The 23227-nt window shown below is 40.7% G+C and overlaps 1 protein-coding gene across 1 annotated transcript; it reads left to right on the top strand.

Moving 5' to 3' along the window:
- The first annotated feature begins 2778 nt into the window (after positions 1–2778).
- eif3s10 (eukaryotic translation initiation factor 3, subunit 10 (theta)) lies at positions 2779–19525 on the top strand. Its single transcript, XM_066678630.1, has 22 exons — positions 2779–2964; positions 4715–4905; positions 5563–5699; positions 5850–6013; positions 6254–6453; positions 6985–7193; positions 7633–7804; positions 8475–8579; positions 8706–8804; positions 8942–9058; positions 9656–9841; positions 11532–11879; positions 12085–12189; positions 13231–13344; positions 13842–13964; positions 14097–14250; positions 14501–14682; positions 15481–15560; positions 16210–16703; positions 18123–18243; positions 18427–18617; positions 18889–19525. Exons 1-22 carry the CDS (start codon positions 2916–2918, stop codon positions 19065–19067), a joined length of 3720 nt encoding a protein of 1239 aa, XP_066534727.1. The 5' UTR covers positions 2779–2915; the 3' UTR covers positions 19068–19525.
- The last annotated feature ends 3702 nt before the right edge of the window (positions 19526–23227 follow it).

Here is a 23227-nt window from a genome sequence, read left to right as displayed (position 1 = left end):
TGTTTAGCCTAATTTTTGGGGACACCTGCTCATTTGACGTTTCCTCTGAAATGAAGGGTCTTCACTGAGATATCGTCCCCTTTCGCTGCAGTAACAGCCTCTACTCTTCAGGGAAGGCTTTAATCAAGATGATGGTCATTTGATGAGAAGTTCTGTGAGACGTGTAAAGCCTTCTCATAAGATTAGACGCTTTAAACACAGCAAACCAGGGAAATGCTCCATATTTATGCCCTTGATTTTGGAAGAAACACTGTATAAACTGGTGGAATTTAACAGAAGCCATGAACAGCCGTTCAGAGACATCAAATAACCTGAGCTCATTATCCTGTGTGTGTTTTTTAAATGTAGTCTGTTCTGTTTTTATACGCTGAATTTTAACTAGAAAAGCTCTGAGCAGGGTTCACATCACATCTCACTGATGCATTATATTACAGAAGCTCTACAAAATTCAGAAACACGTGATCATTTTTCCTGGGACTGTTCCTGATATATAAAACTATAAACAGTCCACCTGTCCACCAGGGGGCTCCAAATATATATATAAACTTAGAAATAACCACTTTCTATTGCTGCAAACAAATAAAATATAGCTGAAGTATATTTATATACAGTGTATATCTAGACCAGGGGTTCTCGGGCTAACTCAAGGCCTGCCTACCTTTAATAGAAAGCATGAAGATCCACAGGAAAACAAATATGAATTAAACTGTTTGTACATTAACAACAACAACAACAACAACAAAAAAGACTAACCTGCTTTGTACACTACTGCTGTGGGACTTTGTTGATGTTATTTACCATTTTATTTAATTATTTAAGTGAAATCCTCTTTGATTTCTACGACATAGTGCCATCCCGTCCACTACAGACCACTCGTTCCTCTTGTGGTTTTGGGTTAAAGACCACAAAAGGGTGTAACACTTTAAATTACAGACCACTTATTACTGGGTAAGTACAGAGTAAGTACCTGTTAATGAAGCCGTAAGAGAAAATAAGTACTGAGTAAAGGGTATGATACTAAAAATATGTGGTTATCACTGAGTATCTTACAATTCATTTCATCATTTCATCATTAGTCAGCTATGTACATGCACTGCCCCAATACATATAAGGGCTAAAGGGTGTAAAATATCTCCTAAGTATATGATGATGATGATGATTGTGGTAAATCACACGTCCTGCACCTAATCAGTACAAAGCACCATGAAACTCTGCTAGTGTCTGTAATGAAAGTAGCCGCCCATGTCCTTCCCTGTAGGTGAACTGTAAATAATGTTCAAGGATATATCCCTTATTTATAAAAACAACAGTAATAGTCACTTGCGTAAAGTGTACGTAATATAATCTGTCATAGTTTTCATTACGTATTGTATTCTAAAATTATACTTAGAAGTACAATGGATTCGGAACGTAGTTTTGTGCCTTATTTGTAAAATGTTTGTAAGATACCAGTAATAATCACATATTTCTCCCATCGTACCCTTTACTTACTCAGTACTTATTTATCTCACGGTTTACTCCACAGGTTCTTACTCTGTACTTACTCAGTGATTAGTGCGCTGTAATTTAAAGTGTTACCCCGGTCTGTAATGTAATGATACATATAATATAATGTCCTTTTGATAACTATTAGTCTGCTGATTTGTTTTTAATTTGAATGAAAAAATGACTGAATTTCACAGAGTGTTGGTGTCCTGCAGCTTGTGTTCATTAGTTGTCAGTTATAATCATCAAATTAAAAGAAAGAAACACTTGAAATATATCAGTCTGTGTGTAATGAATGAGTATCATATACAAGTTTCACTTTTTGAATGGAATTACTGAAATAAATAAACTTTTTCATGATTTTCTAATTTTATGACCAGCACCTGTATATAATAAACAATATAATTACATTTTGGATATTCAGGCTAAAAACATTATATGTTAAAGCCTTCTGTCACTGATTAAACCTCTACACACTCATCGCTGTTCAGAATCAACGTAATCACCAAGAAAGGAACATCCCCTGGTGCCTTCCATCGACTTACATATAACTTACACTATCATACACTTTCATTCAATATTTACACATCTATGAACGTGCAACATGTCCCCACCTCCATCTCCACCCATGGATTGCCAGAAACGCAAAAGCCCCACCACATGAGTTGATGAGAATGGTTCCTTAAGTTTATGACATCAGAAACCCTGTGTCTCTGAAACTGTGTGTTTGAGACATTGCAGTTTTCAAGTGGAAATGCTCATGATGCATTTCCAAATGACATGGTGCTGACTGCTTATATTCCTCGTCTTCTACTGAACACCTTATAGACATGTCTACCACATGGATATACCGCAATCCAAGGAGTGTTTGAACCTATTCAAAAGTCTGTGGCGTAATATTATGAGCTGTCGTTGTGAACTGGATAAATACAAATGTAAATGTTGTTAATACAAATCACAGTTTAGTCCCTACTCAGCTTGCTTGGAATCAGGTACAAAAAGAAACCTGTTCCAGGTGCCAAGGTTCCCTAATAGAAAACAAAAAAGCCAAGTAAGGTAGTGTATAATGCAATGGCAAAACACCACAAATAAACTTAGCTTGTTTTAAATAATCTAATCTTTATTTACACTGGAGGAGATCTTTAAAATATTTGGCCATGCGTGTCAGAGCGGAGGCATCGAAAATATTGATTCGAGAGTCGATTCGTTTCTGGAATCGACTCCCAGATTTTGCGAGTACATACGGGTCCTGTCGGCGTCATTGCCAGTCAGAGCCCGCCTTCCGCGCCTGCTCCGATCTCTGCGAGCTGAAGGGGTGAAGGCTTTCACGTTGGCGCGGATGGACCGAAAGATTTAATAAATAACTCCAAAAAAATAAATAAATAACGTCGATAGCCTTTCGAAAGTCATCCCGCTAGCGAGCCGCGAAGATGCCGGCGTACTTTCAAAGACCGGAGAACGCTCTGAAAAGAGCTAATGGTGAGTCTTCGGCGTGGAGCTGGAGTTCGGTCCTTAAGAGAATTATCCGCTCCACCTTAAACGATGTGGCGAATAACGCTGTATTTCAGGGCCTATAGAATGGTTAGGATATTTATTTTTATTTAAATGTACACACATTTTTAAACACAACACCAACGTGAAGTTAGTTTCCCTTAAGAAGCCGAAGCCTGTTTCTCTTTATTTCATTTATTCCATACCACCTTAAATGGTGTAGTTTTAAGAACAGCGGTAACGTTCTGGCGCCTCATGGCTGAAGCCCGGGGTTGGGAGCGTTCCACTTTGCGTGCTCGCAGCCTACCCAGTGTGCATGTTTATGACGTAATTGGTGAATAGGAGGCTGGAGGCGGCTGTTGGTGTGCGCCCTAGATAGGGCACGTAAGCGCGGTTTGGTCCGGCCCCACTGCTTCACCGCTATAGCAGGCCATGTCAGCACATTTTAGAGATGTAACGTTATATTCATGCACAGTTATAACGATGAACTTGTGCTGCTTTTGAGGACACACTCAAAATACGCACAACGAGGACGACTGTGGGTCGTTCAAACGGGATACGTACATCTGTCTTTACTTAAAGTTCTTGTGTGAAGATTTCGTAGTTCATTAGCTTAGCCACAACGGCTTTTAGGCCACAGTTCCTCCGTGCTGCGTTTTTTTTGTGCTAGCTACGTTGACGTTATTGTGTTTCAAGCGTCGTTTACTCAACATGGAGAACTGTTCATCTGCATTACTTATTTTATTTATTAAAGAATAATGACATTTTCTACATAATACATATCACCAGGGACGGTGATAGTTACCATTTTTTAAATTAGGAGTAAGTTAAGTATAAAATCATTTCCAGATTAGTTGGTACGTGTTATAAGCGGTGATAAATACTTATTTCATTGACAAACAGATTTTCAAAGTTTTTGTAGATACATTTTTTAAAGACTAGACACCTGAATCAAACACGCACAAAAGTTGAGACAGGCTGTTTTCCACTGTGTAACATAACCTTTCCTTTTAATGACACTGCTTAAGTGTTTGGGAGCTGTGATTACCAATTGTTGCATATTTATGTGTGGATTTTTATCACTTGATACAAAACTTAAGGTGCTCAACCGTCTGTTGTCTGATTCTCCTGTTCTTTATGTGCCATGGGAGACAGTTCTAGACCGATGCAGCTCAGTCAAGCATTTTCTTGCTGAAATAATCATGGCCTTTCCAGGAAAAGATGTTACCTTAATTGTAGCAATTCTCAATATACACCTCTACACTGTCCACACACAGACGTTCACTGATAACAGTCTGAATGGAAACACAATGTCCGTGTTTCCCAAAACCTTGATGAAACGTGGGCTCATCTGTATTTTTTTCCCTTGTCTTTTGGAAAGTCTTAAATGATCTTCTATGTAAAGCTGATGTATGGTTTGCTCCTTGTGTAATAGAGGGTTGTGAAAAGTGGCCGTGGATTACATTTATGATAGCCCAATACAAGTTATGCTATGTTTACCATCCAGAGTCGCATATTTACCTACACAGCCCTTCCGAGTCTTTATTTGTAGTATTATTATTATTATTATTATTATTGTAAGTATTTTACTATTTTAAAACAGCTGAATAGACTGTTTGCCTTTTAAACACATGCAGAAATCTTAAAGTTTAAGAGCATTTGTAAAATTCAGGGGAACAAACCTCAACCAATTAAAGCCTGTTAACTGTTGAACTAACGGTAACCTGTTTTTATTCAGAATTTCTTGAGGTTGGCAAGAAGCAGCCAGCTTTGGATGTGTTGTACGATGTCATCAAGAGCAAGAAACATCGAACATGGCAGAAGATCCACGAGCCGATTATGCTCAAATACCTGGAGCTCTGTGTGGACCTGCGAAAGAGCCACCTGGCCAAAGAGGGCCTGTACCAGTACAAAAACATCTGTCAACAGGTCAGACCACAGCTGATATCTTGTATCAGTACTGTTTATAACATCATTTAAAGGTTTTGCTTCTGATAGAAAAGTAAAATATAAATTAGGTGTAAACCAAACAAATCAGAAACACAGATGCATTATTATATCAAGTTCATATAAGTGTCGACAGATAATAACAACTTTACACTACTACTTTATGTATTTACTGTGTTCCAGGGAAGGTTTAGATGGCTCTGGCTACTCTGCCTACCTGCATTTAATTCATTTATACTACTTTATTACTCTATATTTCTATTTACACCGTTTCCAATGTTATTTTAGGAACTGCTAGTCCAGGTAAATGTAGTCCCGTGTTTATATTTTGGCATTGGCAGGTATGTACAAGGAAAAATATCAGCTATCTGCACTGGACCATAATCCCAATTCAATGCCTTGAATCACATGATGTGTGCATCGTCTCTTATTGGATTTGGGTCATGCCAATCAGCCTCTGCTGCCTGTAAATACCATTAATTGTGACCCCACCATTAAATTCTTCTGCCAGCTGCTTTAAGAGTGAATCACTGTTAAAACAGATTTTTCAACAGGACCTTGTGGTTTTGGAGCCCCCTACTGGAGCAAAGCGAAATCACACCTTTTGTATCTGAAGAGGGATGTCTTCTTTCATTTCAGGTGAACATCAAGTCCCTGGAGGACGTGGTTCGTGCCTACCTGAAACTGGCGGAAGACAAGACGGAAACGGCCAAGGAAGAGTCTCAGCAAATGGTGTTGGACATTGAGGACTTGGATAATATTCAGACCCCTGAGAGGTACAGGGAAAAGCAGTTAACGTTTAGTGTTTTGGGGAGCTTTGATTGTTCACACGAGTCTTTATCAGAGTACACATTTAAGTTGATCCTTAAAAGTCAGACCTACCTAATGATGACCTTCCTGAATGGACTTCTTTTGTGTGTTATCAGTGTGCTGCTGAGTGCAGTGAGTGGAGAGGACACTCAGGACCGTACTGACCGTCTGCTGCTGACTCCTTGGGTCAAGTTCCTCTGGGAGTCTTATCGCCAGTGTCTGGATCTACTGAGGAACAACTCCAAAGTGGAGCGACTTTATCATGACATTGCTCAACAAGGTCAGCAGAGAACAGAGCGAGGAACTAAAATAAGGATTTTTATTCTTATGTAAACAAAACACACGTTACATACACATTAGCAGGTAATGACCATATGTTATAAATCATTAATGTAATTACTGTGACAGGCTTAATTACAAGTACGTTACATAATGTGTTACACATTGCATATTCTCATAGCTGGAAGATTTTGATAAATGAAACAACATTTTCTTATTCAGTGTATTTTTCCCTTCACAGCTTTCAAGTTCTGCCTGCAATACACACGTAAGGCCGAGTTCCGCAAGCTGTGCGATAACCTGCGAATGCACTTGGGCCAAATTCAGAGGCATCACAACCAGAGCACAGCCATTAACCTGAACAACCCGGAGAGTCAGTCCATGCACCTGGAGACTCGTCTGGTGCAGCTGGACAGTGCCATCAGCATGGAGCTGTGGCAGGTGGGTCCCTACGGTGCTGTAGTTGTTTGGATGACCTCTGAGAACGATTTAAAACGTTCATAGTTCGTGTTTCTTTAAGTTATGGAAGTGTAACCTGCCTTCACCACCACGGTGAATGGCTATGATACACAGACATCTGACAAACTGGCAACTCACTGTCTTTGTCGTACCTAAATTTACGGTCTGCTTTATTAGACACACATTCTGTGTATGCTCCCATCTTCTGTCCTGTACATGAGTGGAAAGTGACCACCATTAAACCCTCAAAGATGTTTGAGTAGAAGACTCATCACCACAGCATTGTATCTAGAAACTGCTCTATGTAACTGTTGGAGGAGAGTAAGAAACCAGCGTCCCCACCTCACCCTCCCCAATTGATTTCAGGGGCAGCCCCAGCAGCAAGAAAATAACAATCTTACCTAGTGTTCCTTTTAAGTATTTTTAGTAACACATGTTCAAATATTAATCCACACACATTGCTTTGTTTTTAGCAAACGTTACTTGCTAATGTATAATCAACCACATTTTCAGGAAGCTTTCAAGGCAGTAGAGGATATCCATGGGCTGTTCGCCCTCTCCAAGAAGCCTCCCAAGCCTCAGCTCATGGCCAACTACTATAACAAGGTGTCCACTGTGTTCTGGAAGTCTGGTAATGCCCTGTTTCATGCCTGCACCCTGCACCGCCTCTACCATCTCTCCAGAGAGATGAGGAAGAACCTCACCCCGGATGAGATGCAGAGGTGAGCTTAGAGCCATTCCGTTTTTAAATCCATGCTTGAAATTGTGTGTGTTGTACTTTAGGTGTTTCTGATTATGTTGGGGTGTGTAATCTCTAGTGGGAAGTGATTAACTCTGTTTTTATTAGGACATTAAGAGACTAATTAAGCTACTTGTCATCCTTTTTTGCACCAAAAGCATGAACTGCTTAGCTGCTTGTCATTCATTTTTGCACCGAAAGCATGAAATATTTGTAGGATTCGTAGATTAAACATAAAGTGAACAGTTCAAAGTTCAGGGAATGTTTTTAGTTGAAAATAACATTGTCCAACATTTATGTTGGAAATAAAAGGGTTTATTGTTTTTAGAGTAAAATCGTATTCATTTGCCACCTTTTAAAAATTCAGTGTCATTATTGAGTCCATTGGCACTAACTAGTTTTTTAACTCGATTTATTCCCAGGATGTCTACACGTGTCCTCTTGGCAACCCTTTCAATTCCTATAACCCCTGAGCGCACTGATATCGCCCGCTTGTTGGATATGGATGGAATTATTGTGGAGAAACAGCGCAGACTGGCCACTTTGCTTGGCCTGCAGTCCCCACCCACCCGACAGAGCCTTATGAACGACATGGTAAATTCATTTCAGTGGAAACACCTAATGCCAGTATTTATCTGCCTTAGCAGCTGGAATACTAACGTTCAAATGAGTGTTTAACGTGTCACATTATTTATTAGTTAATGCTTAGTTCTTATATGGTTTTCACATGTTGCCATATGCATTTATAGTCAAACACGTGTACTGTGGGGTAAACGGCAAATTTTACCCCCCCCCCCCCACACACACACGCACACACACACACACACCACCAGCCAGAAAGACAGGCGCGCACACAAGGGAATAATAGGAGAAGCCAAATTGTTAAAACCAAGTCAATGATTTGAGCTGTAACACATTGAAGAAATGGTGGATGGATCAAAGTGTAAACTGTTACATTGACTTTTATTTACACAATAATACATAACAGGATCAGGTTAAAGCACAGAAAAACAGCAGGATTACAAAACAAAGATAATTGGCTGGTAGTGTGCGCTGAGGTGTTTAATGTGTTCCGGGGATGTGACGTGGACACAAGCAGACGTGATGTACACAAAACACAGAGCTGAATGAAGAGTAGAAGATCAAAACATGGACTTGATTGAGCTGCAGAACCAGGAGAAGAGAGAGATGCAAGCAGCCATTACACGTAGAGCACAGTGTAACATCATGGTCTCTAATAGTGAAGCATGTCTTGTTTCCACAGGTGAGATTCAATCTTCTCCAGTATGTGGTCCCTGAAGTCAAGGAGCTGTACAGCTGGCTGGAGGTGGACTTCCATCCACTTAAATTGTGTGGAAGAGTCACCAAGGTAATTCCCTGAAGTGCTCATTTATTTTCTGTTATTTCATTAGAAATTAATTGAGCAATTTATTTGGTGGCAAAATATATACGTTTTCTTGTCTTTTTTTTTTTTTTTTTTTTTTTTTACAAAAAGGTCCTGGGTTGGGTGAGGGAACAGGCTGAAAAGGAGGCTGACCTGCAGCAGTATGTTCCTCACTTACAGAACAACACTATCCTGCGTTTGCTGCAGCAGGTTTGTGTGCTGTTTTATTACCTAAATTCGTGCCCCTCGATTTTCTTACTCACCCTGCAGTTTCTCCTTTTATGAGGGCATGCTGTTCTGCTGTGGTTCGTTTCTCTAGTGTTGATTGTCTTGTTTGCTTGTGTCAGGTGGCTCAGATCTATCAGAGCATTGAGTTCAGCCGGCTGGCCTCTCTCGTGCCATTTGTGGACGCCTTCCAGCTGGAGCGCTCCATCGTAGATGCTGCGCGTCACTGTGACTTGCAGGTACAGTTTACTGTGGGATTTAACGACATAGTGTTACTGAACAATGAAATGAGTACATTTACAAAATGAGTCTTTATTTCTATTGAAAAATGTAACGTTTTGTTGTAATAGCTATACAACCCTTGGCGACAGTAATGGAACCACACTTAGAGGATTTTCACCCAGCGTTTTTAAGAGCAAAACACCTGCTTTTCTGTAACAACATTCATGGTGAATTGACCAATAGAAATTCTCAAATTTCTTGAATTAAAATCTTTTTACATTGACTTCCATTGAAAATGAAGAAGGTTTTCCCTTCTCCTGTAAAGTTGCTAGATTTGGGAAGTAAATGTTTTTAATTGGACAGTGAATATATGCACTTTACAATGCCCAGTCTTACTCTTAAAACAACATGGCTGCTGTGATGTAAAGTTTAATCTGAAAAGCATCATCTGAAACACGGTTTGAGGACATTTTGTCTGCCTGTTTGGGGTTCAGTTTTACCGTTTGGTAAACTGAAAAGGAGATTTCCTGAGTTAATGGTTCAGTTTCAGTGGTGAATCCCGTCTTCCCGTTGTTTGATGATCAGTGTTTGTTGACCCCTCTTTTTATTTTCAGGTGCGCATTGACCATTCAAGCCGGACTCTAAGTTTTGGCTCAGACCTGAATTACTCGACTAAAGAGGATGCACCTTTGGGACCGTTCCTTCAGAACATGCCTTCTGAACAGATCCGTAACCAGCTCACTGCCATGTCCTCCTCCCTGGCCAAGGCCATCCAGGTCATCAAACCTGCCTCTATTCTGGTGAGTAGCTACTGATTTACTTCATTGCAGTCGTTGTCTTTCCAGTTTTATTGGTGGTGAGTTGAAGAATACTTAAGTTTGATAGGGTTTTGTGCTTCTGTCATTTGAAGGAGCACAGATGTGTAGTTTGGAATAAAATGTATTTTGTATCTTTAAAATACATGTTGGCTGAAGGATTTACAGAGACTTTTGATACTCAAGCAGCGACTATTGCATCACATTAAATACATATAAAAAATATTTGCAAAAGAAAGTGATTGGCAAAAATTAAATAAATTTCACTTTATACAGAAAGAAAAAATTGTACTAGGGCTTGGTAATTGAAAATTAATCAAAATTGATATTCAGAACATCTAATCGACAATCTTGGCTATATTGATTATATCAGTTTTAATTGTATTTATTATTATTATTATTTTTAAAGTCTTTTAAGTTCCCCACTGTGGTTTTATGTACTGTCCCTTTTTAATACCACAGTACCACGCTGTACTCAAGTGATTCTGCCCCTATCTGCAACATGGTGGAGAACCTAAACTCAGAGGCTGACTGAGCGACTCGAGCAGCTTGTATCAGAGGAAAACACAGCATCTGTGGTTTTGACTATAATTAAGACGACACTGAACAAAAATAAGTCAAATTTAAACGCTGAGAAAATACTGTTTCAGCCAGAGCACAGTCACACACCGAATATAAACAGTGCTGAGAAAACAAGAGAGGAACAAGCTCCCAGTGACATTAGAATAACTATCCCAGCTTTAACACTGGAGCATATTTACAGCACAAGCCTCATCACTGAACTGTGACGGTCATAAATACAACCTAGTTCATTAATCGTAATCGTGGTAAAATTGTAAAATTAATCGTGATACTGATTTGTGCTCATATCGCCCAGCACTAATGGTACACTGTAATGGTACAATCCGTAGGTCAGATATTAATGTGTTAAAGGGGACATTTTCCTGCTTTTAGACCAGTGAAGACTGGTCTGGTGTCTGTGACCTGCTTTGGTCCAAACCCCACGAGCCCCACAGCAGTGTTCTCCCCCTGTGTAAACAGCCCCTGTTCAGAACACCCGCTTTCAGCACCTGTTCCTTTAAATGATAATGAGCCGCTCGCTGTTCACCCCGACCCCGAGCGCACAGCAGTGAGGAGCAGAAGTTTTGTTTTTATTCATTTAATTTTTAGCTGTTTTTGCTCAGATATCCCTTCTCTGTTCTTGTTTGGAGAATGGAGCAATTCTCACAGGGCAATACCTGCACTCTACATAAAATGCAGCACCAAATCCAAATGCCTTAGGCAGCCTACAGCAAGCTGTGTTTTTAAATTTCAGTTTGTGTTGGTAGGAGCTCCAGACACAGTAAATTAATAAATTTCTTTTCACATTGCACCTGCCTAAAAACAAATGAGTAAATCAACCTAATAAATGGTTCATTTTTAAATCTGTTAAAGAAAAATATTTCCTTTTTGTCTTATGTATTCATAACAGTGTGAAGTGTGGGGTTTTTTTCCCCCTCTTTTCCCCTCCCTCTATGAAAAATAGTAGGACACTTGGTTTGCATGTTCAATTGTAATTTAGTTTCTTAATAAATGTCAATGTTTAGATGGGAATGATCATTCTAACGGGTCTGTACAAGCCTCTGTGGTTTGTTGTAGACTCACCTAACTCTGACCCTCTCTCCATCCCCTTTAGCAAGAGCACGAGGAGCAGAAGCAGCAGGCCATTACTGCTTACCTGAAGAACGCCCGCAAGGAGCACCAGCGCATCCTGGCCCGCCGCCAGACCATCGAGGAGCGCAAAGAGCGGCTGGAGAGCCTGAACATCCAGCGAGAGAAGGAGGAGCTGGAGCAGCGTGAGGCTGAGCTCCAGAAGGTGCGGAAGGCTGAGGAGGAGCGACTGCGGCAGGAGGCCAAGGAGAGAGAGAAGGAGCGCATCATGCAGGAGCACGAGCAGATCAAGAAGAAGACGGTTCGTGAGCGACTGGAGCAGATCAAGAAAACGGAGCTGGGAGCCAAGGCCTTCAAAGACATCGATATTGAGGTGTGATGGGGTTCACGGGGAACAGCTTATGGAGGATTGATTAGTTATTTTTATTATGATTTAGCAGTGAACAGGGTGCTAAGTGTTCAGCATTATGGCTCGATTCATCCACCCCAACCACAGAAAATATCATGGAGTGACACCACGTTTAAACAGTCACCTCTTCCATATACGTATTTACATAACACTTTGTTTCTCTGTGTAGGACCTGGAGGAACTGGACCCAGACTTCATCATGGCCAAACAGGTGGAGCAGTTGGAGAAAGAGAAGAAGGAGCTGCAGGAGAGATTGAAGAACCAGGAAAAGAAGGTAGTTTTGTTTGGACCACATTAATAGCCTCTGCACTTGCTGACTTCACATTGTACTTGTTTTGTTTTCTATAATTTTATAAAGTTCCGGCAAACTGTTGTCATAATACCAGTGTATGTGTGTACAGTATAAAATATTATCAGGCTACTACTTTGATGCAGTGATACAAGGAAAATAGATCTGTATGCAAAGATAATAATAATAAAACTTATGTAGCACTTTTTTACAAACCCAAGATTACTTTACACTGTCAGGACAACAAACAAAACAAATACTGTAGATAATACAGCACAGTTATTAGTAAATAGACCTGAGGGATGTGCAGATTACTGCATTGTTCAAATGAGCCCTTGAAATTTACTGTACAATGAACATATTCCTCAGCAGTTTGAGAATTAATGTGTCAATATTATGCAGCATCAATTAAATATAAAGCCCCAATTATTAGGATATTCTTTCATGGGTAGGCATTTGGTTTTTAATTATTCTTGTTTTACATTTTTTAAGTCTGTTTATTCATTGATTTATTTATTGTTTGTTTGTTTGATAAATGTGGCTATGTATATATAAATAAACGAAGGCAACACTACGTCACCAACTCTACACTAAAACTACATCACTCTACATTAAAAACTACACTAAACAAAACACTCACTGCTCCCCCAGCACTCCACCTGTATTAAGCCTTGTCAAAATAAAAGTCCTGAATGAAGGCTAAAACAGCCCAACACACTACAACAACAACCTACTTACGATGTAGTGTGGTGAAACCCCACCTGCAGTACCTTCATTCAGTACCAGTGGGAAATAAGAAAGTGTCATTCACCATGACGTCTAACATTACATTGCCCTTCCTCTGTGACGTGATTACATTGTCTGCTTAATAGTATCTGCCAAATGCGTAAATGTACATGTTAATGCCCAGAACGTTTTCTCTGCATATAACTGCTATAATCATTTTGAAATTACTAAAAATAACAAGCTCTAGGATAAGCATCACCTGGATGAATTAAATAATTTACCTTGAGATGTTTGTTTCAGATCGACTACTTTGAGAGGGCGAAGCGCCTCGAGGAAATTCCCATGATTAAGAAAGCCTATGAAGAACAACGTGTCAAAGACATGGAGTTGTGGGAGCTCCAAGAGGAAGAGAGGGTAAGGCCTTACTTGGGGTCCCCCACAGAAGAAATGACACTGGGCTGTGGGATTCACTTCTGTAGGCTTCCAGTCTCCTGGATGATCTGTTTCATGTGGTGTTTGTGGATGTAAAAAATTCCTTGTCCTGGAGAAAGCTGCTGTTCTGCAGAATTTATTCTTCTCAAGCTCCTTTAAAGGTTGTTGCTGATAAACCGTGACCTTGTTGTATGTCATGTTCCTGGGTCTTTCTGTTTCTCACGTTAGCACGTGCTCTCTTGAGGACTCTTAACACCATGGATTGCACTCTGCTTTGTTGAAAAATAAAAACCCAAATTCTGTTACTGTAATGTTGTAGCTTCAAAAGACTTTGTGGTCTGAAGGAGGGTATATTTGTATATATCTAGGTTTGTAGTTTAGTATAAACTTGGAAAAACATTGAAGAAACCAAAGGGAAATAGCACTTAGGTCATTGCTAAATCCGCATGTGCCATGAAATGTACTTGTGTTAATTGCAGATCAGCAACATGAAAGTGGAGCGTGAGAAGGCTCTGGAGCACAAGATGAGGATGTCCAGGATGATGGAGGATAAGGAGAACTTTGTGTCTAAAATTACTGCTGCTCGAAGCTTCATCTATGAGGTAGACCCCAAACCTTTTACATAGAGTAGGGCTAAGGTCATTATAATCCTTTTAATGAAAAAATCATTCTTAAATATTTGATTGCTGTGCTCTCAGAAACCTGAACAATTTAATGTGTTTCACTTCACTTAGGAAAAACTGAAGCAGTTCCAGGAGCGCTTGGTGGAGGAGAGGAAGAAGCGCCTCGAGGAGCGAAAGAAACAGCGTAAAGAGGAGCGACGAAATGCTTTTTACCGTCAGAAAGAAGAGGAGGCCCAGAGGATCCATGAGGAACAGCTGAAGAAAGGTATGGCTAATCTTAGGCTCTTCACATAAAGACCCTTAATCACACCCCTAATCAGACCGTGTCCTACGTCGTCATGTTTACCATTGTGTTAATATTTTGCTTTCCAAGCAGTTTACAAGTTCATTTAGTAATTTTCCCACCTCTTTAGTGGGCAGTGCAAACAAACAAGTGATATAAAACAGCAGGTGAGTGAGGTATATCAGTGCATCGGAATCCTGAATATATGGTTTTCATGATGTGTGTGATTCAGAGCGTGAGGAGCGCGAGCGCCTGGAGCAGGAGCAGAGGGAGGAGGAAGAGCGCGAGTACCAGGAGCGCCTACGCAAGCTGGAGGAGCAGGAGAAGAAGCAGCGTGCCAGGCAGCAGGAAATTGAAGAGCGCGAACGACGCAAAGAGGAGGAGAGGAAGTCCACAGATGAGAAAGGCAGCAAAGTAAAGACATTTCTTAATTTCTTACAGTACAGGGCTGACACAGGTCTGTGAGTTTTCAGTTTCAGGGATATAATCCGGTCAATTCCAGAAGCTCACCTCACTTTAACGATTGGCTCTCAGTGTCAGACACCAGATTAGTTATTAAACGAATATCCCAACTTGACTGGAATGGAAATGTGCGGCGATACTTGTCCTCTTTGAGGGATTGGCTGGGGGGAAGCCAGCCGCCTTTAACTGTTGGGCCAAGAGATTGGCAGAATCCCAAATGTCTCCTTACACCCTTTGTAGTGCACACTGCCATGAATAAAGGTTTCTGCACTCAGTGCATGTCAAATTACAAATGAGTTAAATAGGTTTGAGTCACTTCCGCCTGGTAATGTGAATGTAGCAGCTTAATCCACTTAATCCTCATCAGGGATTCTGGCTTACACAGTTTAAAATCAATATCTAAAATATGAATTTAAACTCTTAAGATTACATTACTACTATCTGTACTTAATTTTTTAAATGTTTTATTTGTATTTATTTATTATTTTGCTTTACAAACAAATTCAAAGTTAATCTAAATTCCAAATATGTCCATAAACATTTATATTTATAATTATCTAGTGATGAATACATGTAATAAGATCTTTTTTTTTTTTTAACAAGTATTTAAACTAGTTTTTGTTGTTCATTCATTAATAGCTATGGTACGATTTTTGTAGGGTGCATGTTCAAGCATTAAATATAATTCCCTTTAAAGGTGTAATCTTCCCACAGTCATTCAGTGATGTGACTGTCTCTGTCTATCTCCAGGACTGGGGTGAGAAGGAGGAGGGAGGCTGGAGGAAGCGTGAAGAGGGCGGTTCAGACTGGCGGCGCCCTGTTGCTGAAAGGTGAGCAGCATAAGTGAATCAGTGCTTCCCGTCAGGCTCTGTCTGCTCTGCAGTTTAAGATATCTTAAAGTATTAATAAAAACCTCCGTTTTGGGCCTTGTTTTGTGAGAAATGGGAGCGGTGATCATACAGTCATGGGGTCATACTCTCAAAGCCAAACCCCTGTATATTTTTACCTTGTTTTGCGTTGTCTAAATTACCCTGTGTCTGTTTGTAATGAAATAGAAAGTTGAAATAAATAAATACATTTTATATATATGTGAATGTACTCAGTCCAGGATGTTGGGCTTTTTCAGAGAGGTTTTTAAAGACCTCCAAATGTTGATTAGCAGAGACTTTCCAATCACAGCACTGGACCCAAGACGAGGTTAAACTGAGCAAAATGGGCGTTGAGAAATTATAGCACTGAGTCAAAATGGAAAAGACAACCAAGCAAAAAATACAGAGCTTGTTTCTCGCTTGTCACTGTTGTGCGCTTGGGTTGGGGTGAACAGCAGCTTATTATGGGCTGTTTAGACAGGGGAAATATGGGAGAATGTCCGCTTTAAGTTGGCAATATGACAATATTTGTTATTAAGGTCATAAACAATGCGCTTATGTGTATATCATGGACATCAGCCCTAATCATGTGGTGTAAAATTGTGTTCAGCCGGGAATGGCGTCAGGAAGGCCGTGATGATGACCAGGAAAACGGTGAGCGTGAAGATCGTGAGGCACCCTTCAGGCGAAGTGGTGATGGTCCCCGTCGTGGAGGCTCAGATGACAGAGGCCTTCGTCGTGGTTTAGATGATGAACGAGGTCCGCGACGTGGCGGCGATGACGACCGCGCTCCCCGACGAGGTTTCGATGAAGACCGTGCACCCCGCCGTGGCTTTGATGACGAACGCGGCCCCAGGAGGGGGGATGACGATCGTGGCCCCAGACGTGGTATGGATGAAGACCGTGCACCCAGACGAGGCTTTGATGATGACCGTGGCCCTCGCAGGGGCATGGACGAACCCAGAGGCCCTAGACGTGGGGTCGACGACGACTGGGGACCCAGGAGAGGAGGCGACGATGAGAGAGGAGGCCGTAGGGGCATGGACGATTCTGGTCCGCGCCGCGGTGAAGACGCCAAACCTTGGAAACCTGCAGGGAGACCTGGTATGTGCTTTTAGTGATGTTGATTATTTCTATATTATTATTTGTTTCTTTGTGTTTGAGAAGGTAAATCCTGACGTGCGCTGGGCATGAATCAAGATAGAAACAGACAATTAAAAAATTGATGCTCTACACTTATTTAGTTGGATGTTTTCCATTATAACTTAGTAAACTAACTGCAATATAATGTTATGATTTTTAACCACTTTTTCAATATTTCAATACACTTTTACAACATCTGTCACTGACGGTCATTACAGGGCACTGCCCTCAACTTTAAAGTTAGTTTAAAAATATTAACGTGACAAAGCCAAGACGTTTGACGGTGATGTCATGGTGCTTGTTTGTTATTGGAAGCATTTCAGTGGATTTTATACTCTTCATATTGCTATCGGAAATATATCGTATCGACCAAAATGAAAAAATATATCGTTATATCAATTTTGACCATATCGTCCATCCCTGTCTGACAGCAAACAATGTGTTCAGTAGAAAACATACTTAAGCAAGACAGGACAAATATATCCATATTCTTGTTCACAAGCTCGTTTATATACATTTTTTAATACCAGTTAAAATATGAATAAATACTTAGTCGTGCTGACTTTAAAGCAGGCCGAGCTCCATGGAGGTAAAGTCAGCAGTGGGGAAGATTTCATGCGAAGTATACGTGCTGTGGTAGAATTTATATAATCCTGAGTTTTTAAGTTTTTCACTTTTAGTACATGAGGAAATAAACTTTTAAATTCAGGAATTTCTAAACATCAACTTTTATATACAATACTCTAGCAATTTAATATAGTGCCGGGCGATTTGATCGCAAATCAATATCACGATTAATTGTACATTTTACCATGATTCTGATTAATGAACGGTTATATTGTGTTTGTGTTTATGACCCTCGTAGTTCAGTGATGAGGCTTGTGCTGTAAGTCTGCTCTAGGATTAAAGCTGGGATACTTTTTCTAACAGTCTTCTGCTTGGATCTTTTCTTAGGACTGTTTATATTTGGTGTGTGATTGTGTTTTTTTTTTCACATTTATATTTGACTCAAAACACAGCACGTCCAAACCATTTGTCTCTGGCAAGAGCTGCTCGAGTTGCTCTGTCTCCTCCGCGTTTTGGTTTCTTCTATGTGGCAGATAGGGGGCAGAATCACATGACTACAGCTGGGTAGCGTGCTCTTAAAGGGACAGTACATAAACACACGGAATAAAAATAATCGGTACAATTGATACAGACAGTATTGTAAGTTAGAAGTTATGAGTGCCAGTTTCAGTAATGTTGTATTAAATGCCCAGCCTTGTATTACAGGTAAATATTAACATTAAAGGAACTTGAGGGGCAGCTGAAACTCTTGTGTGGTGTGTCATGGCCAGTGAAGTGTTTTCTTGCTAATGCTGAAAACTCAATTCTCTATAGGGGGGTGGAGAGAGAGGGAGAAGGCTCGAGAGGAGAGCTGGGGTCCTCCTCGTGAATCTGGTGGCCGGGATGAAGATGGCGATCGTGACGATGAACGTTACAGGGACCGCCGTCCACCCAGGTATTAAGAGATTCACTGATCCCTTGTAAGGTCTTGTAAATGCCTGATTTGTTGCCTCAACCTGGAGGATCTGAAGTGTGTGCTGGCACGGGTGGTATTTATGGAGGAATATGTGTGGCCTCTTGTTAAGTGTAAGCCATGTAAGCTCGGGGTCACGTTTTTAAACATGGTTTGTGTGTGCAGGGATGAAGGAGGCTGGAGGAGGGGAGGTAATGAAGAGTCCTCCAGCTGGCGTGACTCCCGTCGTGAAGAGTTTGACAGAGATGATCGCCGGGAACGCCGTGATATGCGAGAACGCAGAGACGACCGCGATCGGGACCGTGATCGCGACCGTGATCGTGAACACAGGGTCCCTCAAAGAGAGCAAGAGGAGGGTACGTGCCTCATGTTTCTCTTTGTCGCCTAAAACCTGTTCACTTCTGTGATATTATTAAAGATTTCATTGTTAGAGCTGTATCGTTGCAAAAAAGCACAAATTTAGGTTGTTTTGGGTTGTGGCTTCACCTCACTTTATCCGTAGCAGTCCATGTTTGGTCTCTTTTTAAAAGCATTGTCTAATTTACTCTGGTTGTAAAGACACATCGTTATTCTGCATGATGTATGATTGCTGATGAACGAAAGTCTAATTTCTACTCTACGCACTAGTTTCAGGAGGGTCCTGGCGCCGTGGGGGAGAAGAGCGCAAAGAAGAGAGAGATGCTCCTCCCAGAACTCGTGAGCGCGACGGAGAAAGGAGTTCCTGGCGCACTGATAAAGAAAAGGACAACCCTCGCCGCACCAAGAACGAGACAGACGACGACGGCTGGACCACCGTCCGCCGCTAAAGGCTCGCTTCATCTCCTGATGGCCTTCCTCTGTTCTCTAATCTCTTTAATGTTGTGACGGTATCTTCTCTGGCCTACATTAACAAAGCTACCGAATAATTACAGAATCTGAATTGTCATGCCAAACATGGTGAGGGCCTTTTTTTTTTTGAAAAACAGGTTGAGTTCCTTCTCTCAGTAGATCATTCCCCTTTCGTTGTGCATGGTGAGAGTTACAAATTGGTGGTGCACCAAAACATTGTGTGGTTGAAAGTGGAGAGATTCTATGAAGATTAAAGGAAATAAATAAATGAAATGACCTCAGATGTGTCGTGATGGCTCCTGCTGTCGGAAGTCGGCGTATCCTTTTATCGCAGTCGAGTCCTCGCTCTAGTTGCTGCTTCTCCCATGGTTGTGTGCTTTTTAGAAATATGAAAAATTTATTAATAAAGTCGTTTGCTCAACACACTGCCGTTTCTGGCACGTTATTCAACTCCTAAACTGATCCTGAACTACAAGCGTGGTGTGTCTTATATGTAACTGCACTTCATCTCCAGTAGGTGGCAGTAGTTGACAAACATTGCGAACGTGTAGCAGGCGGAATGAGTTTTGACAAGGTTCACGGTCCTAAATACTCTTACTTTGTATGTTATTTCACACCTAACACTAATAGACGAATCCTTCATTAGATTTACACAACAGTCTTGGACTAGGAACGTCCTAAAGGATCAAATAGTGATATCACACAAATTCAGCTGTGATTGTTGACTATTATGTGAATATTAATGGATTCCGCCATTGAATTAACAAACTTTGCCAAGCTCTCGGGGTTTTACTGCATATTAATAACACACACACACACACACACACACTAGTTAACTACACGGCTTTATAATCCTCATTATGTAGCATGCATTTTATAGGGATGCTCAAAAGATGCTGATTTCATAGACACAGCCCGACCTGCGTCACTAGATGACGACATTAATTTGTAAGGGAAAACATAATTGCACCAGTTTGATTTACACTCTTCAGTAACTCCACTCTGTCATTGCCATGTCAAAGGCATTGTATAGGACTTCATCACCTCTGATCTCCCACTGCTGCCAGGCTTTATTACCCCCTCCCCCAGCTGACACAGCACTGAGCTGGGTGACCTTAGGCTCATGCGTTTTCTGCCGTTGACCGTGTAAACAAATGTAAAATTCAAGTTGCTGAATTCTTTAAATAGGAAAAATCCTTTTTAAAAATCTTCAAATGTCTAAAATTCTAAACTTTAAATTTAACCGTAAAAAGACTTATAAACGGCCAGATTTTCTTCCGAGTTCTTACATTTTATAGTCAAGTCTTAAACGTTTACTTTCGCTAATTCCCGAGAAGAGTAGCCTAATCAGAAGTTAGTTCTGTTCTGATTCTGGGGGGCGGCACAGTATCTTGTGATTAAACTATAAATCCTATGATAACTGCAGGGGGGAAACGGCCCTGTTTGCCCACTACCTGCCCACAAAATACATCAGTGTATGATGACCTACTGTCTCAGTCCCCAAAGTAATGTTTCTGGAGTTAATTCAGCTGCTTTGAAAACACTTTCCCGTGTTTTCCAGTGAGACTTGGTTTGGTAATAGATTTTTTTTTTTTAATTGAATTGTGTTGCAAGAGGTCCTCAGTAATCGATGATAAGCTCACTGTGAACTTTCCAACAACACCATCCAGTTAGGGACCTTACTGTTGTCGGTGGCTGGTCCCGGAATCGCGATATCGGCCAATGACCTTCGGGCTACATTTGAATCCAGTGGAGCATAAAAATCTGAGGTTTGATCAACTCTTTTTACTATGTTCTATAATCTACAGGACCACAATTATTTGATTATTCTCAGCACTGCTGTGGTGGTGTAGAGTGGATCAGACACAGCAGTGCTGCTGGAGTTTTTAAACCCCTCAGTGTCTGGACTGAGAACAGTCCACCGACCAAAAACATCCAGCCGACAGCGTCCTGTGTCACTGATGAAGGACTAGAGGACGAGCGACACACACTGTGCAGCGACAGATGAGCTACTGTCTCTGACTCTACATCTACAAGGTGGAGCAGTTAGTCTAATAAAGTGGACAGTAAAAGCTTCAGCATCACTGCTGTGTCTGATGCACTGGGACCATTTCATCACACTAAAACACCACCACCATGTGGGTATGGTTTCAGCACAGAGAATGACCCTCCACCCAAATCATACTTGTTCTGTGGGGGTCCTTATCACTGAAGAACACAATGAAAGAGGGAGTATTGGGTGTGTGTGTGTAGAGTAACAGATAAACTGAAGTAAGTGGAGAACTACAGCGTGCTTCTCTTTGGTCAATGGAACTGAGAGAATGCACCGTGCATTTAGAAACATAGGTCTTACAAATGTAATGGCTGTTCGGTGTCGATGTTTGTGTATGGAGATGCGGAACACAGGAGGGGACCACACACACACACACACACACTCTGGGCTTGTGTTAGCTTTAGTGCTTTAATCTGAGCCTCGCTTCTCCTCAGTGGGGCTTTCTACAGCTTCTCCGCTGGGTGTGGGACTCCTGCACAGAGAAGAACCCTCTCAAACAAAGAGACACAGCAGAATGAAACATTGTGCCGTTTAATGGAGGACAGAGGGGAGTTTTTTTTTGTTGGCTGGGTTTTAGTGGAAAATCCCCAGTTAAGGACAATAATCCCAACAAGAGCGGTCAGTTCCCACGGCAGAGGTGATGCTCTGTGTGTGTCTCTCTCTCTCAACTTTAAGGCAATGTTCACATTTGTAAGCAAAAAAAAAAGAAAAACACTTTTTATAAAGTTCAGATGCTTTCTCTCATTTGCTGCTATCCAGCTCCAGTTGGTTTGCGCTGGAAACCGGTCAAATGACCGGCCCAATGTCTGTAAATGGATTTAAAGAAAGAGAGGGGGGAAAAAAGTGTCTCAGTCTGGTACTCTATGCTTTCTTTGCTCATGGTGGAGAAATGGCAAAGAGCCCTACATACATTAAAAATATCATTAAAAGTATGAGTATATTGCTTTGTTACTGCTCCATATGTAGGTCATTTTGACTTATTTTTTGCTGTTTCTGATTATAGTTTGGGACTGACTCCATATTTGGAATAGTGCAACAAAACTAAACCTCTCAAATTACAAATGAGTTTCTGTGGTCATTCAAAAAGTGAATTAAAACTTACAAGTTAAACCTTAGCCACACACAAGCAGTAGTTTTTTTTTCCACAAACACAACATTCCACCGTAAGACACCGTAAGCAAGTCCACAGAATCGTAGATACTGCCTTTAAACGTACTGTTTAGTTTTAGAATATGACAATTACACAGTGTATTTACAGTATTGTAGTCTATGCTACAGTTGAAAGTGGTTGCACTGAATCGGCGTGGAGTTTTGGGTAGTGTGTTGTGTGTTTCGTTAGCGTCTGTACTGCTACTCTTCTTTCTTATTGTGTAAACTATCCCATTCCCATTTCATCAGCAACTGTTTATGACTTGCTACAGTTCACAATGGCCATGTTGTAAACAGACAGTGGTGTTTTATTTATATGTATTTTTAAATAGGTGACTTTAAAGAAACACTAAGATTTGGGGTTTGTTTCTCCTGGGGCTCCCCCTAGTGTAAATTATTTATTTATTTATTTTTAAAACTATTGCAATCAGTGAAAGAGAAAGGGGGCATGTGGGTGTTACATAGTGCGGTTTCTACAGTACTGATCCTAGTGTAGCAATGGCTGAAAGGTTCTGTCCTTCTACATAAGTGAAGTATCACAATGATTTTGAAGCTGTACGTTTAAGGTAAAAATATGTAGTATTCCTTTAAAATTTAAATCTGCCTTCACTTTTTTTTTGAGCCTCAGTTTTGGTTGTCATTATTTTCTTGGGATAAATGATCTCAGGAATGTTTCATCAGGACATTTAAGTTCTACATCGCTTAGGGCTAGCATGTTCTGAATTATTCATAAATATTTTTTTTAATGTTCAAGTTAGTCTCCAAACACTTTCATAGTTCCACATGTATCTCCAGATCATGTATGTCCAGAAAACTAGAGCTGTTCCGAAGTGAAAAACAATACTTTGGCTATGTTTAACCCTTTCTTCAAAACACACTGTTTTAAAATGAGCTTTGATATAATACAGTATCTGCTGGCATGCACAGATAAAAATT

Source organism: Hoplias malabaricus, chromosome 8, assembly GCF_029633855.1.
Source record: "Hoplias malabaricus isolate fHopMal1 chromosome 8, fHopMal1.hap1, whole genome shotgun sequence".
NCBI lineage: Eukaryota > Metazoa > Chordata > Actinopteri > Characiformes > Erythrinidae > Hoplias > Hoplias malabaricus.
This window is presented reverse-complemented; position numbering and strand designations above follow the sequence as displayed.